General features: G+C 39.1%; 1 protein-coding gene across 4 annotated transcripts in view; it reads right to left on the minus strand.

Moving 5' to 3' along the window:
- The window catches only part of Strn3 (striatin 3), an 86,318-nt gene continuing 68,476 nt past the window's right edge, over positions 1–17,842 (minus strand). For all 4 annotated transcript variants that reach the window (NM_001029897.3, XM_006240077.4, XM_006240075.4 and 1 more), the window contains 4 exons: positions 17,305–17,445; positions 15,666–15,773; positions 1,789–1,875; positions 1–1,708 (listed from right to left, as the gene is read on the minus strand). In NM_001029897.3, coding sequence (NP_001025068.1) covers positions 1,539–1,708; positions 1,789–1,875; positions 15,666–15,773; positions 17,305–17,445 — 506 coding nt within the window. In that variant the 3' untranslated portion in view covers positions 1–1,538. The remainder of the gene's footprint in view (positions 1,709–1,788; positions 1,876–15,665; positions 15,774–17,304; positions 17,446–17,842) is intronic.

A 17,842-nucleotide genomic window follows, 5' to 3' on the forward strand; every position in this document is an offset into this window, starting at 1 on the left:
TACAGGTACACAATTTAATATTTATTATATGCATTTTATATACATTATTTTTCAACAGCTGTGTGTTTGCTCTGTGGTACAATCTTAAAAATTTGCTGATTCATAGTCTGTAAAACAAAAACCTTACAAAACTCATCAAAACTCGCAAACTGATCAGAAAAGGCTTTTGGAAGACTAGAAAAAATACTTTATTGTCTTAATCATGCATTACACAAAGAAAATCTTCAGTTACACCATAAAAGTAAGCACATCTAAAAAAATAAAACAGGGAAGACTAGTCCAAATCCAGCAGACTTCTGTATCCTGATTCAAGTTTTTTAAATATCTTATTTGTAATGGTAATAAAATATCCTCCAATTTTTTTTTTTAACTAGATCATTTTGTTTTGGAATCATGGTAAATCAAGATAGTATCTTGGGGAGAAACACCTTGGTTTGTAACTTAACTATAAAATATTCCATTTTTAGTCTATTTTAGACTGTTCAACACGAACAAAATAGATTCCAAAATAGATATACAGGTTCCTTTAGAGCATTAATAAAAGGATATAAAGACCAACAAAAAGTAAAATAAATAATAGGCCATTAGCAAGATGGATAATCCTTGATAAATAAACTTGTAAATACAGTAAGATGTACAAAATATCACATAGTGATAGGATGTCAGGATTAGTTTTTAAAGAGTTCATCTGGAGTACTAAACTCCACACCTTTGTTTTAATTCACTAATAGTCCTTGGTTTATGAAGACATGTAGACGAAGGAGATTATCATCTTTATGAAGGACTTAGCTGAGCTGTATTAGGCAAAAGGAGGAAAGAAAGTGGTTATAGGTGGCAGGTTAGTGAGATCTCTGTGTTTTAGGGTTGTATAATGCAGAAAAACATCAATATGATCTTGAGCACTGTTGTGACAGGCTAAATATATAAAAAGACTTATAAAAACTAGAATTTTATCCAAACATTTTGTGCAACTAATGCTAAAATATTTTAAGTTAAATTTTCTTTTCTCTCTTTTTTCTTTTTCTTTTTTCTTTTTTTTAAAGCAAAATAAGTTTAAAAGGGAATCTGTGGCATTCAACTGATAAATGTAAGATCACTAAGAGATGAAAAAAGCTACTCTTGGAGCTTGCTTCCCCACAAGAGCACCACATTCCTAACCCTAAGGCAGCACACAGAGTCCAACAAAAAGTCCTTTTCCCCTAAGATCAGACTCCACATTGGCTTAAACACTTAAAAAAAACAAACAAACAAACAAACAACAAAAAAACAACAAAAAACAAAAACCGCTCAGTTCATATCCAGTACAGGGCACAGATACTGGAGTCCTTTTTCTTTCTGTCCCACAAAATACAGTTAATTACAGTTAAACTAATAAGCCTGACATTAGGATGTGATTCCCAATTTCTGCCTGCCTCCAACAGCTTTCACCAGGCAGATCACATGTAGTGTCCTATCAGTAGCTTTCGTGATGGCAGTGATGCAGACCCCCTTTCTGACCAAGTAAATCTTTTCTTCCCACAACACGAGTCTATGTTGGTTCACACAAATACTTTGGCAAGAGCATCAGCCCCTGCACTGGCGATATATGCCTTTGACGGATGGAAAGCAACATCATAAATTGACTCATCCAATTTCTTCCTATGGGCTGTTATTTCTTGTACACATGTCTTACTGTCCAAATTCCATAATCTAATAGAGCAGTCATGGCCTGTAAAAGACAAACAAAGCTTGTTACTGAGAAACAATTCCTTTATAAAGTTTGTAGGTTGTACTGAAGTTCAAACTTACTTCCAGACATCAAATAGATTCCATTGGGATCTACTGCTAAACTTGTAACAGCATCCAAGTGAGCTACCATAGAATGGATCATTTTACCTATAAAGCATAACAGAAGATTAATGTTGAGCAGCAGAAGCTAAAATACATTATCGACATAAAACAATCACAACAGTATTCTTTTTTATAGTTTTAGAAAGTATTTACAACATACAAGTTAGGATGTAATTATTTGGGACACAGACTTCACAGAGAGCAACCACTACCGCTACCTAGATCCTTGCTGAGAAAGACACCTGTTCCAAGTAATAATCTCTGCCCAATCCCTGTCAGCAATGCTCTCTTTCTAGAGATTGGCCAATTCTGAATATGTAGCGTTTGTGTCTGGCTTCTTTTACTTAACATGTTTTTCGAGATGCATCTACCATATTAATAATCTGAAAAAATGCTTCCCGATAGTTACTTTTGAGAGATTTTGCTCCTTCCTAAATGAAGCATTCTTCTAAGGGGGTGCGGGGAGGAAGGCTCCCTGGAGTCAGTGGATAAACAGAAGGGTACATGTCTGAGCAGAGTAGAAACTTCAAAGATTCTGGAAATCCTGACCCACCTTTTTTCTTTTTTCTCATTACATTTTAATTGATGAAAATACATTGTACGTGTGCCTATGTATATGCCAGGAAGTCACCGAGGTGTCGGCTCCCTGAAGCTAGAGTTTCAGGATATTGAGAGCTGCCTGATGTGGGTGCTGAGACTTGTTTCTGTAAGAACAGTGTGTGCTCCTAGCCACTAAGCCATTCCTCCAGCCCTAAGTTTTCTAGAAGCAGTAAACAACTGCTTGGGAAAGAGCCTCTTTTTAGAGATTTCTCCCATCTGCAAACCTGCCTACAAGTTCTGCAGAGAACTCTACCCTCAACCACACTGGGGTGGGTCTTTCTCTACTGCAGCTCCTTTTTTGTTTGTTTGTTTGTTTGTTTTTTGTTTGTTTTGCTCTATTCTATAAGTAGCTCTCACCCACTCATACTCCGGTTAGGAAACCCCAGTAAGACCTTTCCAGTTCACTAATTAGGACTTACCTCTCACCCGTCCATATTTCTGTTAGGAACCCCAGTGAGACTTTTTTGGTTCATCAAGTAGGACTTAGACACACAATCAGTATTCAGTCTGTCCTGCGTTCCTTTCCTGGATTGAATGTTGTGTATTGCTTTACCATAAAAGTCCATTACACAGTAAAGATTCACTTATTTTATATGTGTGTGTCTGCAAGTTTAAATTTAAGGGCACTCTCAACAGGATAAAATGGCAGCCTACAGACTGCAAAGAGATCTCTCCACTAACCCTACATCTGACAGATAATATCCAGACTATATCTTTATATATCTTCTCCAACAAACCAAACAACCCAATTAAAAATGGGGTACAGAGCTAAACAGAATTTCCAACAGAGGAATCTGGAATGGTCGAGAAGCACTTAAAGGAAATGCAAAGAAAAATGACCCTAAGATCTTATCTTACACCCATCAGAATGGCGAAGATAACAAACCCAAGCACAGCACACGCTGGAGAAGATGTGGAACAAGGGGACACTCCTGTATTGGTGGGAATACAGAGTTGGACAACACAACCACTCTTGCAATCAACCTGGCGGTTTCTCAGGTAATTTTGGAAACAGTTCTACCAGAAGACTCAGCATTCCTGAGCATATACTTAAAAGAAGCTCCACCATGCCAGGATACATGCTCCACTGTGCTCACAGCAGCTTTGTTTCTAACAGTCAGAAACTGCAAAAACCCAGATAGATGTCCCTCAACCAAGGAACTAATGCAGACAATGTGGTTCATGTACACAATGTAATACTATTCAACTATTAAAGACAAGGACATAATGATTTTTGCAGGCAAATGGGTGGAGCTAGGAAGTTATCATTGTAAGGTAGCCCAGACCCAAAAGGACATGCATGGTATGTACTCACTTAGAAGTGGATTTTAGCCATAAAGTACAGGATACCCACTCCACAGACCCAGAGAAGCTAAACAAGAAGGAAGGTCCAAGTAAGCATGCTTGAATCTCATTTAGAATTGGGAATAGTCATAGGAGGCAGACGAAGGGAGGGATCTCAGTGGGAGAAGTAGTAGATAGGAGAATGGGGTGTATGTATATGTGTTTCAGGATAGTGCACAGGGCAGACAGGAATGAGAGCCAGAAGAATACATGGAAATCTGCAGCTGATAAGGTAGGGAGGCTCCCAGGAGTCTGTGACTCCTATAGTGGGATATAGAGCCTGAAGAGGATACCTCCTGTAAACAGGCAGGACTCCTAGTGGAGGGATAAGGACACAAACCCACCCAAAAAACTTTCAATTTAAAATTTGTCCTCTCTATTGTAGCTGCTTGTATTCTAAAGCTAATTACCCCACACCAAAAAAACCTGTTTGCAGCGTCCCATGTATACGACTGGTGGACCCTGCCCCAAGTTGGTTCTGCTTGGTAAATAAAGTTGCCAGCGGGCAATGGCTAGGCGATGACGGGGCAGGACTTTAAGGATTCCTAGGCAAGGAGGATGAAGGAGAGTTCTACCACTCCTGAGAGATGCAGGACAGAGAACATAGCCATGGATGTAGGTGGCAAGGATTTGTAGCACATCCGGGTCTGGAGTAGCCAAGATGGAGGCTCTAGAAAGTAACAACTTGGAAATATCAGAGGGTGGATTAGCCATGTGGAGGTTAGAAAGTGGTCCAGTCATTGAGCTGTTTAAGGTATATAAAAATATAAAGGCTGTGTAAATGTGTCTTTCATTTGGGAACCCAGGAACATTGGGGTGGGCATCGAGGAGCGCTGCCTTCGCTGCAAGGATGGAATTGAGTAGTGTTAATTGGGTACAGCTACAGTCTATAAGAAATACAGAGACAGGGAACAGAACAGAGACTGAGGGAATGGTCAACCAATAATCGGCCCAACTTGAAACCCATCCCATGGGCAAGCACTAATCCATGACAGTATTAATGATACTCTGTTTTGCTTGCAGATAGGAGCCTAGCATAACTGTCCTCTGAGAGGCTCCATCCAGAAGCCGACAGATGCTAAGACCCACAGTCAAACATCAGACAGAGCTCAGGGACTCTTACAGAAAAGTTGGGGGAAGGATTGAGGACCCCAAAGGGGATAGGAACAGCACAGGAAGTCCAAGAGAATCAATTAACCTGAAGCTCTTGGGAGCTCTCAAGAGACGGAACCACCAACCAAAGAGCACACACAGGCTGGTCCTAGGCCCTGCACAAACGTAGCAGATGTGCAGCTCGGTCTTCATGTGGGTCCCCAACAGCTAGAGAGTGGGGGCTGTCCCTAAAGCCTACCTGTGAAATCTGTTTTCCCAACTGGGCTGCCTTGTCTGCCTCAGTGGGAGAGGATGCGCCTAGCCCCACAGAGACTTGATGTGCCAGGGAGAGTGGATACCCAAGGGGGGCCTCCACCCACTCTCCACAGGAGAAGGGGAGGGGGAGAGGGACTGTGCGGAGTGGGGGCAGCTATTAGGATGTAAAGTGAATAAATTGGAAAAATTAATTTTATGTGTATGTTTGGACTACACATATGTATGTACACCAAGTAGGTAACTGATGATTGCAGATGTCAGAAGAGGGAACCCCTGGAACTATACTTACAGATGGTTGTGAGCTTTGTGGGTGTTGGGAATCAAACAGGGATCCTTTCTAAGAGGATCAAGGACTCAACCTCTGTGGCAACACACCAAGTTGAAATTTAACACAAGCTGTGAATATAAAGATGTGCAGTACAAAGTCTTGGGGGGGGGGGGGGGGAAGAGTATCCTCCACTGGCAGCATATAATTTGATGAAAGAAAAGCAGCACTATAAATTGATTCATTCTGGGGTCATCAAGACCCAGACTGCCTCCAAGAATAACCACTTGAGTTTGAGCTCAGGAAGGAAAATGAACTTTTGCCAACATGCACAAATATAAATATATAAATATAATTTAAAATTGGGAGGTATATAACACTGCATGCCTTAAATCCCAGCACTTGGGAGACAAAGGCAGAGGATCTCTGTGAGCTTCAAGGCTGGCCTGGTCAGCAGAATTGAGTTCTGAGACACCCAAAGCTATATCCAGAGAAACCCTGTCTTGAAAAGCAACACGAAAAAACAAAAAAATTAAGTGAATTTTCTGTTATTCGGGTATCAGTAACTTATAAAATTAATCTCTTAATTTTAGTGATGAAATAAACAGAAGTCAACAGAGGCATCTTGCTTTCTCGTCGAGTAGTAACTGCTTTGTATTGCTAACAACCTCTATAGTTGAGGGAGCCATTTTGCATATTTAACTGTGTTCTAGTTTTATATTCAGGTCAAGGGCTGTGGTCCAGGGTTAAGTAAAGTAGACCTCCTATTTCCCAGTATAAAGCAGCACACTGGACTAGCACGCTAGCAGATGATCACAACTTAAATGTGCAAGATTTCCTGTTTTTCATGAGGAATTATCTAAACAACATAGATGCTGATTAAATGGAAACTGATTTTTACTAGGTATAAGAGATCTGCCTGCCACTACCTCTCAAGTTCTGGGATTAAAGGCATGTGTCACCATTTAATAACTTTTAAATAGATAATTTTAACTAAGCCTTTGAAGGATTTTGTTTTTTTAATTTTTTTTTTTTGTTCTTTTTTTCCGGAGCTGGGGACCGAACCCAGGGCCTTGCGCTTCCTAGGCAAGCGCTCTACCGCTGAGCTAAATCCCCAGCCCCTGTTTTTTTAATTTTTATTAGATATATTTCTTTACTTTCATTTCAAAGGTTATTCCCCTTCTGGGTTTTCTGTCCATAAGCCCCCATTCCCTCTCCTACCCTTCCCCCATACGGACATTCCCTGTATACATCCCCCTTATTGCCCTCCCCAATATTCCCCTGCATTGGGGTCCAACCTTGGCAGGACCAAGGGCTTCCCCTTCCCCTGGTGACCAACAAGGCTATTCTCTGTTACATATGCAGTTGGAGCCCTGGGTCAGTCCATGTATAGTCTTTCAGTAGTGGTTTAGTCGCTAGAAGCTCTGGTTGGTTGGCATTGTTGTTCTTATGGGGTTGCAAGCTCCTTCAACTCTTTCAATCCTTCCTCTAATTCCCCCCAAGGGGGTCCTGTTCTCAGTTCAGTCGTTTGCTGCTGGCATTGACCTCTGTATTGGACATGCTCTGGATGTGTCTCTCAGGACAGATCTATATCCAGTCCCTTTCAGCATGCATTTTCTCGCTTCATCACTCTTATCTAGTTTTGGTGGCTGTATAAATATGGGCCACACGTGGGTCAGGTTCTGAATGACCATTCCTTTAGTTGCTGCTCTAAACTTTGCCTTCATATCCCCTCCTATGGATATTTTTCCCCCTTTTAAGAAGGACTGAGAGCATCGCATTTTGGTCACCCTTCTTCTTGAAATTCCTGTGGTCTATGGCTTGCATAGTGGGTAATTCGAGCGTTTTGGCTAATATCCACTTATCAGTGAGTGCATACTGATATCAAGTTGTGTTTTTCTATGACTAGGTTACCTCACTCAGGATGATATTTTCTAGTTCATTCCATTTGACTATGAATTTCATAAAGTCATTGTTTTTGATAGCTGAGTAGTATTCCATTGTGTAAATGTACCACAATTTTTAAATCCATTCCTTTGTTGAAAGGCATCTGGGTTCTTTTCAGCTTCTGGCTATTATAAATAAGGCTGCTATGAACATAGTGGAGCAAGTGTCTTTGTTATATGTGGGGGCATCTTTTGGGTATATGCCCAAAAGAGGTATAGCTGGATCCTCAGGCAGTTCAATGTCCAATTTTCTGAGGAACCTCCAGACTGATTTCCAGAGTGGCTGTACCAGTCTGCAATCCCACCAACAATGGAGGAGTGTTCCTCTTTCTCCACATCCTCGCCAGCATCTGCTGTCACCTGAGTTTTTTATCTTAGCCATTCTCACTGGTGTGAGGTGAAATCTCAGGATTGTTTTGATTTGCATTTCCCTTATGACTAAAGATGTTGAACATTTCTTTAGGTGCTTCTCAGCCATTTGATATTCCTCAGCTGAGAATGTTTTGTTTAGCTTTGTACCCCATTTTTAACAGGGTTATTTGGCTCTCTGGAGTCTAACTTCTTAAGTTCTTTGTATATTTTGGATATTAGCCTCTATCAGATGTAGGATTTGTAAAGATCTTTTCCCAATCTGTTGGTGGCTGTTTTGTCCTAATGACAGTGTCTTTTGCCTTACAAAAGCTTTGCAGTTTTATGAGGTCCCATTTGTTGATTCTTGATCTTAGAGCTGATTCTTGATCTTAGAGCATGAGCCATTGGTGTTTTGTTCAGGAAAATTTCCCCAGTGCCCATGTGATCAAGACTCCTTCCCACTCTTTCTTCTATTAGTTTGAGTGTATCTGGTTTGATGTGGAGGTCCTTGATCCATTTGAACTTAAGCTTTGTACAGGGTGATAAGAATGGATCAATCTGCATTCTTTTACATGCTGACCCCGAGTTGAACCAGCACCATTTGTTAAAAAAGCTATCTTTCTTCCATTGGGTGGTTTTAGCTCCTTTGTCAAAGAACAAGTGACTATAGGTGTGTGGGTTCATTTCTGGGTCTTCAATTCTGTTCCATTGATCTATATGCCTGTCTCTGTACCAATACAATAAAGCTTTTATGACTATAGTTCTGTAATACTGTTTGAAGCCAAGGATGTTGATTCCCCCAGAAGTTCTTTTATTGTTGAGTATAGTTTTCGCTAATCTAGGTTTTTTGTTATTCCAAATGAATTTGCAAATTGCTTTATATCTCTATAAAGAATTGAATAGGAATTTTTTTGGGGGATTGCATTGAATCTGTAGATCACTTTTGGCAAAATGGCTATCTTTACTACATTAATCCTGCCAATCTTTCCATCTTCTGAGATCTTCATCAATTTCCTACTTCAGAAACTTGAAGTTCTTGTCATACAGATCTTTCACTTGCTTGGTTAAAGTCACACCAAGATATTTTATATTATTTGGGACTATTGTGAAGGGTGTCATTTCCTTAATTTCTTTCTCAGCCTGTCTATCCTTTGAGTAGAGGAAGACTACTGATTTGTTTGAGTTAATTTTATACCTTGACACTTTGCTGAAGTTGTTATCAGGTTAAGTAGTTCTCTGGTGCAACTTTTGGGGTCACTTAAGTACACTATCATATCATCTGCAAATAGTGATATTTTGATTTCTTCTCTTCCAGTTTGTATCCCTTTGACCTCCTTTCGCTGTCTGATTTCTCTGGCTAGGATTTTGAGTACTATACTGAATAAGTAGGGAGAGAGCGGGAAGTCCTGACTAGTCTCTGATTTTAGTGGGATTGCTACAAGTTTCTCTCCATCTAGTTTGATGTTAGCTACTGGTTTGCTGTATATGGCTTTTACTATGTTTAGGTATGGGCCTTGAATTCCTGATCTTTCCAGGACTTTTATCATGAAGGGGTGTTGAATTTTGTCAAATGCTTTCTCAGCAGCTAATGAAATGACCATGTGGCTCTTATCTTTGAGTTTGTTTATAGAGTGGATTACATTGATGGATTTTCAATTATTAAACCATCCCTGTATCCCTGGAATGAAGCCTACTTGATCATGACAGATAGCAGGAGATTTCAACACCCCACTCTCATCAATGGACAGATCATGGAAACAGAAATTAAACAGAGATGTACAGAAACTAACAGAAGTTATGAACCAAATGGATTTAACAGATATTTATAGACCATTCCATTCTAAAACAAAAGGATATACCTTCTTCCCAGCACCTCATGGAACCTTCTCCAAAATTGACCATATAATTGGTTATAAAACAAGCCTCAACAGATACAGGAAGATAGAAATAATTCCATACATCCTATCATATCACCAGGCACTAAGACTGGTCTTCAATAACAATAATGACAGAAAACCCACATGTACATGGAAGCTGAACAATGCTCTTCTCAATGACAACCTGGTCAAGGAAGAAATAAAGAAAGTAATTAAAGACTTCTTGGAATTAAATGAAAATGAAGATACAACATTCCCAAACTTATGGGACACAATGAAAGCAGTACTAAGAGGAAAACTAATAGCTCTGAGTGCCTGCAAAAAGAAACAGGAGAGAGCGTATGTCAGCAGCTTGACAGCACACCTAAAAGCTCTAGAACAAAAAGTAATAAATAAACCCAAGAGGAGTAGAAGGCAGGAAATAATCAAACTCAGAGCTGAAATCAACCAAGTAGAAATGAAAAGGACTATACAAAGAATCAACAAAACCAGAAGCTGGTTCTTTGAGAAAATCAACAAGATAAACCCTTAGCCAGACTAGTCAGAGGTCACAGAGAGTGTGTCCAAATTACCAAAATCAGAAATGAAAAGGGAGACATAACAACAGAATCAAAGGAAATTAAAAAAACATCAGATCCTACTACAAAAGCCTATATTCAACAAACTGGAAAATCTGCAGGAAATGGACAATTTTCTAGACAGATACCAGGTACCAAAGTTAAACCAGGAACACATAAACCATCTAAACCACCCCATAACTCATAAAGAAATAGAAGCAGTCATTAAAAGTCTCCCAACCAAAAAGAGCCCAGGTCCAGACGGGTTTAGTGCAGAATTCTATCAAACCTTCATAGATGACCTCATACCAATATTATCCAAACTATTCCACAAAATTGAAACAGATGGATCACTACCGAATACCTTTTATGAAGCCACAATTACTCTTATACCTAAACCACACAAAGACCCAACAAAGAAAGAGAACTTCAGACCAATTTCCCTTATGAATATTGATGCAAAAATACTCAATAAAATCTCACAAACTGAATCCAAGAACACATCAAAGCCTTTAAGTTTTATACAATGTACTTTGCTTAATCAAATTCACCCCCTCATTCCTTTCAGGCCCTTCCCCAATTTCATGTCCTCCTCTATTTTTGAGATTATAAAATAATCAAACAATTTCTCCCTCCCCACCCCCAAACCCTCTATGATGATCTGAAATGAGAATGGCCCCTACAGGGTCATATATTGAATGCTTGGTCATTAGGGAGTGGCATTATTTGAGAGCAATTAGGATATGTGACTTTGTTGAAGGAAGTGTGTCACTGGGGGGTGGGCTTTGGAGTTTCAAAAGCCCAAGCCAATCCCAGTGTCTTCTGTGTGTATGTGTGTGTGTGTGTGTGTGTGTGTGTGTGTGTGTGTGTGTGTGTGTATCTGTCTGTCTCTCGTCTTTTTTCCCCTATTAACTAGCTGATTTACTCACTTTGCATCCTGATCGCAGTCCCCTCCTTTCTCCTTTCCTCCCAGACCCACCATCAAACTATGATGAAAATGGAGAAAGCCCCTTAAAACCATAAGCCCCATTACATGTTTTCTTTTGTAAGAGTTGCTATGGTGATGGTGTCTCTTCACAGCAATAGAACAGTGACTAAGATCCCTTTCAATATCCACACCCCCCCCCACCATGTGCTCTTTCAAATTCATGGCTTCCTTTTTTTTAAAATTACTTTTACATGCACACAAATATACCTAAAGATAACTTGTTCAGTCTGAATTATGTTACTTATATGTATGTTCTCACGACTGACCACTGGTACTGGATAAGCATTTTTTGTGCTCTTCTGGAGCAGACTCTTTCTCCTACTTTGAATATTTCTTACTTCCTCAGCTGTGTGGGGTTGAGACTTTGTGGTCTTTCTCCATCCACCCCGGCTATGTACATCGTTGTCCTTGCTCAGCTCATGTTTAGTTGTCATGTTGGTGGGACTTTACGGGTCTATCTTCTGATATTACCAGTCTCACAACAGACTCCGTGCCCGTCTTCTGCAATGAGCCACAATCCTTAGGTTTGTGAAAATAAAATGTGTAGTCCAGGTTGGCCTCGAACTTGAACTGGTAATCCTAGTGCCTCTGCCTCTTTAGCATAACCTACTGTTGTTAAGTTACCACAACTGGCTACTCTTAGTGTTCTGCCTAAATGTATGAAAGTGCTCTACATGAGTGCCTGCAGAAGATCCTGCATCCTATGGAACTAGAGTTAAAGAACACCCAGAGCAGTCCAATCTCTTAAGCACTGAGCCATCTCTTCAGCTCAAACACCACCACCAACATCATCATCACCACCACCGTCATCATCATCCACCACCATCACCAAATTCAATTTGTGCTGCTCATATATTCACAAGTATGTATGGTCAGTAGGAGGTCAACCTACCAGAGGCCACATCTGTAAAGAAAGCGGACTCTCTTCCAGAAGCTATCAACTGTCAATAGCTCCCCAGTTAGGAGCGATAGCTCTTGAGCCTCTCTGCCCTTTCCTGTACACACCCTGGAATGACTTGATCTTGTGTAGGTGACCATACCTGCTGATAACATAGCATACCTATTAGTTTTAAAAAAATATATGTATCAGTTCTTGAATCCATTCTTCACAATAAAAGAACCCAGAGAATGAAGAGTCCCCTTCCAAGTACTTATCATCAAGCTCCACTTAAAATACACATTAATGATGGTGAGTCAACTCACTGACCTAGTTCTTTTTCCTCTCTGGAAAATAATCCCACACTTACCCAAATTTATGATGCTCTTAACCAGAGACTAAGATGCATCTATACATTTATTTCAGGAAGCTATAATTTTCTAGGTTTAAACCCTAGGCTCCCTGCTTAATCTCTCTCTGTGTGTGCACGCTTGTGCATCTGTGAGCACTTTATGCACACTGACCGTGTGGTACATGGGTATGAGCACACACACATAGAAGCCAAAGCAAGATGTCATGTATCCTCCTATGTATCACTCTCTTGCTCACTGCCTTCACAGAGCCTCTCACTGATCAAACCCTTTTCCCTTGGGCTAAGCTGGCCAGTCAACAAGCTCTCGGCATCTGTCTGTAGACCGTTCCCGACACTAAAATTACAGGAACATGAGGGCATGCTAAGCTTTTTATATGGATGCTGGGAACTTGATCAGATCCTCAGGACTGCAGAGTAAAAGCTATCACATACAGAGCCATCTCCCCCAGACTACTGCCTAATATCTTAATTTAATCAAATCTTTTCCCTATTATGTACTAAGTCACTTCAAAATGTGAGTAATATATCAGATAGACAACTATGAATAGAGGGAGACAATGCTGGATCAAGTCAGATGTTGGTATCTAGTGGTGATAACATTTCAGACCTCTTCCAGTAACTAGGGCCCCACTTTCATTAATACAAACTTGGAACTCTCATTTAACCAACTTTTTCGTGGTTCCATTCTTTTAGTAACACCTTTCTTTAAGATGAAACAGATTCCTAGCTAAAAAGTGTAATACAGTAGTTTAGCACACTAACTACAATGTATAAAGCATTGGGTTCATTTTCCAGCATCTGCTCCCTCCCTAACCAAATAAAAGATGACATATTATGTCTTTTATAAGAAATAAATTCAGAGTTATTATAATTACAAATGAGTCAGAGTGAGTGCTAGCTCAGGGACCAAGAAGAGCACTTGCAGCTCTTGTGGATGATGACCTAGGTTTGATCTCCAGTACCAACAGCCCAGTTCCAGATGATCTGATGGTGTCTTTTGACCTCTGAAGGCAAAATGTCCATATACATAAAGTAAATTTAAAGTGTAATTGAATATATGCAAATCAAATAAAACAATGTTTCACAAAGAATAAACAATAAAACAACAGTCTAAGAACCCTTTGTTTTGCTCTGTTCACCAAAGACCAATGGTATCAAGAATATGGTAGACACTTCGACTAGAGATGGCTCAGTGTTATTAAGGGAACTTGTTCTTGTATAGGACCCAGGTTTGGTTCTCAGTACCTACATGGTGGCTGAGAACCATTCATAACACCAGTTATAAGAATCTAGTGGCTTCTTTCTGACTTCTCTGGTCACCAAACACACAAATGATACACACATGTGTGGCAAGCAAACACTCATATATACAAATAACATTTTTTTGTAATTTTTTTTTGTTTTGTTTTGTTTTGTTTTGTTTTTCAAGACAGAATGTCTTTGTGGAATCCTGACCATGCTGGATCTCACTCTGTAAATAAAGCTAGCCTCAAACTCAGAAATCTATCTGGCTCTGCCTCTCAAGTGCTGGGATTAAAGGTGCGCACCACTACTGCCCAGCATAAAATAAAATCTTCAAAAAGGAAATACAATATGGTAGATAAATGTTGCTGCACAAAGTTCCCAAACAATTCAGGCCCTTTCTTCCTCTAATTTCTCTCTCATACAATACCCTTTCCTAGAATCATACAGGCAAAATGTAAGGAACACAAAATTTTGTCTTTACCAAAATTTTATTATTTTTGCAGTACTGATGTCCAGGCCTAGGGCCTACACATGACAGCCTAGTTCTCTGACCTACTAAACTATCCTTCCAACACTTTTTTCTTTTACACTGAGCTATTCTCTCTAGCCTCTGATCTTCAACTTTGATCTTCCTACCTCTACCTCCTCCTCCAGTGTGATGGGATGACAAGGATGAACCACGATGTTCAGTTTATGTCATGCTGAGGACTGAATCCAGGGCTTTGTGCATGTTAAGCTACCATATACCCACTAAGCTACATCCTCAAACCTGCACTTTACTTTTAGTGTATAAAATCTTATCAACTCATTTAATGATTTCTTCCAAAAAATAGCTCTAGAGACACATTTTCTCACCCTCTGGGGTGTTTTGAATTAGGCCCACATAATCTTGTGTATTTGAATGCCAGAGAAAGGAACTGTTGGAAAGGATTAGAAGGACTCTGTTGAAGGAAGTGTATCCCTCCGGGTGAGGTTTGAGGTTTCAAAAGCTTCTCCCCCCCACTCTCCCTCCTTTCCTCCCAGTTGCCTTGGTCACAGTAACAGTAACTAACACATCCCCCTAAAAATTAAAAGTTTCTCTTAAGAAAGTTACTCAAAGTAGGAAAGTAGAGCACTTTGTCAGACCTTAAAGGCAGCATTTAAAAAAAAAGAAAAGAAAAGACTTTTTCGTGGGTGGGGGTTGAGGGGAGGCATGCCTGCAAGGGGAGCAGGTGTCAGAAATATTGGATCCTCTGAAGCTGGAGTTCTATGTACATGCAGTTGTGAATGGACCTATATAGACAATGGGAATTAGACTTGAATTTTTCGTAAGATTATTACCAGCTTTAGCCACTGGGTCATTTCTGTAGCACCAAAAGACAGTATTTTATGTAATATTCTACATGGTAACAGAAAAAGCAGTCCTTAAAATAAATACACTGGAGCAGTGCAATGGTTCACCAGGTAAGGAATTTGATACACAAGCCTGACAGTCTGAATGTGACGCATATATCCCACATAAATGAAGGCCAGAACAAACTCCACAAAGTTCTTCCATGACTCCCACATGTCTGCTGTGACACCCATGCTTCAATTACATAGATCACACATGCAATACACTTTTAGAAGTTAAAAACTGTATATACATCTATGATTCAATTATAAGTTATTCAGTAAAGGTGACAACAGACAGTACCTAATACACCAGCATTTGATCCATTGAGAAAGTTTTAAGAATATACTTGAAATGCCAGTTAAGTGATACATTTTGGCATATTAAAAAATATGAAAAAATATTCAAATGAAAAATGTGTATGTAATGAAAATGGGATTAGTTAGGCAAAGAATTGTATACAGTCAAAAATGAAACTTGGACATTTAAGAGTGCTATATGAAGTAAAGTAAAACTGAGTTACAGTAGCCTAGCAGAGGAACAGATCTGTGGTGGGGTAAGTACTTCATGAATTAGTAAAAGTTTAACTTGATTATTTCATAAACTAAAAGACAACATGTTTTATATAAAAGAATAGTTCTTTCAATAATCTAAAATCAACAACAGTCTTACCCGTTTTATTGTCAAAAAACTTGATGTGTCTATCTTCATGGGCAGTTATTGTAACAGGAAGTGTAGGGTGACTTACTACTCTGTTAATGTGATTACTAGATTGTAAACCTGAAAAATAAAGGAAGAAATTACTTTAAAAAACAAACTACATGGGCTAATAATGGTCTAGCCTATGTCAGAACCTGGGCTGGACCTTCAGAACAAAACGGACCTACAATTCAAACCTTCAAGTAGAAATTGGAACTCACTCTGAATTCACATTAAGAATCTTCAGATACTAAATTTAAGCACCCATTTATCTTATTCACACTGGGTGATATGGGGACATCAAGAAGGACAGTGACCATAACCTGGGCTGAGTTTATAATTGTCCTGCTTGGGAGGCTGAGGGAAGACCAAGTTCAAGCCAGTCTGCTCTACACTTTTGAGGCCCTATTTCAAAGAACAAAACAATCCCTCTACCTCAAATATAATCTGAGACCTGACCAGAGAACCATGTAAACATTTCACGTAACTGTGAAAAACAATCCATACTTTAAAAAGCAGTAAACTTAATCCAGTGAACTTGTAGTTTAATCTCAAAGGAGAAATATTTCAAGCGCCATAAACTTGAAGTATTTCAAGTATACTTGTAACCTGGGTCCTATACAAGAACAAGTACCCTTAATAACACTGAGCCATCTCTAGTCCAGGTGTCTACCATATTCTTGATACCATTGGTCTTTGGTGAACAGAGCAAAACAAAGGGTTCTTAGACTGTTGTTTTATTGTTTATTCTTTGTTTTGTTATCATGAAAAAGCTATCAGAACAGGTCAGAGACTTAGGAGCCAACCTGACTAATAAGCTCCCATTGGCTAAACTGAGATTATATAAACAGTGTACTGAAGGGGAACGCCTTCAAAGAACTGAAGAACAAATACATTTTTATATATGAGATATTTTAATACTAAAAATATTCTGAGAAATGACAAAAAAATTTCTGGGTATTTTAGTTAACAAACAGGGAAAGAATAAGAAAAGCCGATTTTCCATAGTTAATGAAATGAACCCAGAAAGAAAAATAAAAAAAGATAACCTCCATTGGGAAACTTGATAAACTCCCCCAAACTTCAATTTAAAAGGCAATTTGTAGGTAAAGACTTGTAATTAGCCACAATTCCTGGACTCCTATGGATTCTTTAAAGAAACTATAACATAATCAGGTGCAACATTTGAAATGCTGTTTGTAGCTAACTTCTGAAAACGGGTACTAACTCTTATCAGGGTCCTATCATTTTTTTTTTTTTCTTGGAAACAGGGTCTCTCTCTCTAGGCCTCACTGTCTCAGAACTCATTACATATATAAGATTGGCCTCAAACTCCAGCCACTGCCACCAAAGTGGTGGGACTAAAGGTGTGCTCCACCACACGTGGCTCACATATATTTCCAAATCAAAACATTTCTTTTGCTTTCAAGTTACGTTTTTGTTTCCATATACTCTATTTGAGGAAACAGCAGAAATGATATTCAATAATATAACAACAAATTATTTTCTAACCTAAATTCATAGTCATCATGAAAATTAGCTAAAATATCATCTTCCTCCATGTAGTGATAATCTTTTAAAAGAAATTTAGAAGAAATCCAAGAAAACTTACCAGAATCCACCTGTGAGGAAAGCATCACTAATGACTGTGATGTTTCTAAATCATAAATTATCGCACTACCAGTGTTGAAAGAGGTAACCATATGAGCTGGATCACAGCCTATAAAGTCAACTGATGTAGGTATTCCATGTTCTGTAAGGGGCCCAAAATAGATTCATATATATTTATCTGTATATATATATATTCTATACACACACCCACCCACACCACACTATAATGATAATAATGAAAAAAGAAAGCAATGTATTAGGGTAGGGTGGTAAGAAACCCATCTCAGTTACTTAAAAAGTATGGAGTAATAGGAATTCTGTAGTGCATTTTCTTTTGAGGTAAAGAAAAGAAACTGGTTCACTTGAATTATCTGCCAATTTTCTTAAGGAAAATAAAAACAACCAAACAGGGCAAAACATCCCCACCCTAAGCTGGCATTCTCTTATATCATTCTCTGGGGAGACTCTTGCTATCTATGTAAGCTTTACTAAGGAGTTAATATGAGTCTATGAGTCAAATTCTGGATCTATAAAGCTTG

Source organism: Rattus norvegicus, chromosome 6 (genome assembly GCF_036323735.1).
Source record: "Rattus norvegicus strain BN/NHsdMcwi chromosome 6, GRCr8, whole genome shotgun sequence".
Classification (NCBI taxonomy): domain Eukaryota; kingdom Metazoa; phylum Chordata; class Mammalia; order Rodentia; family Muridae; genus Rattus; species Rattus norvegicus.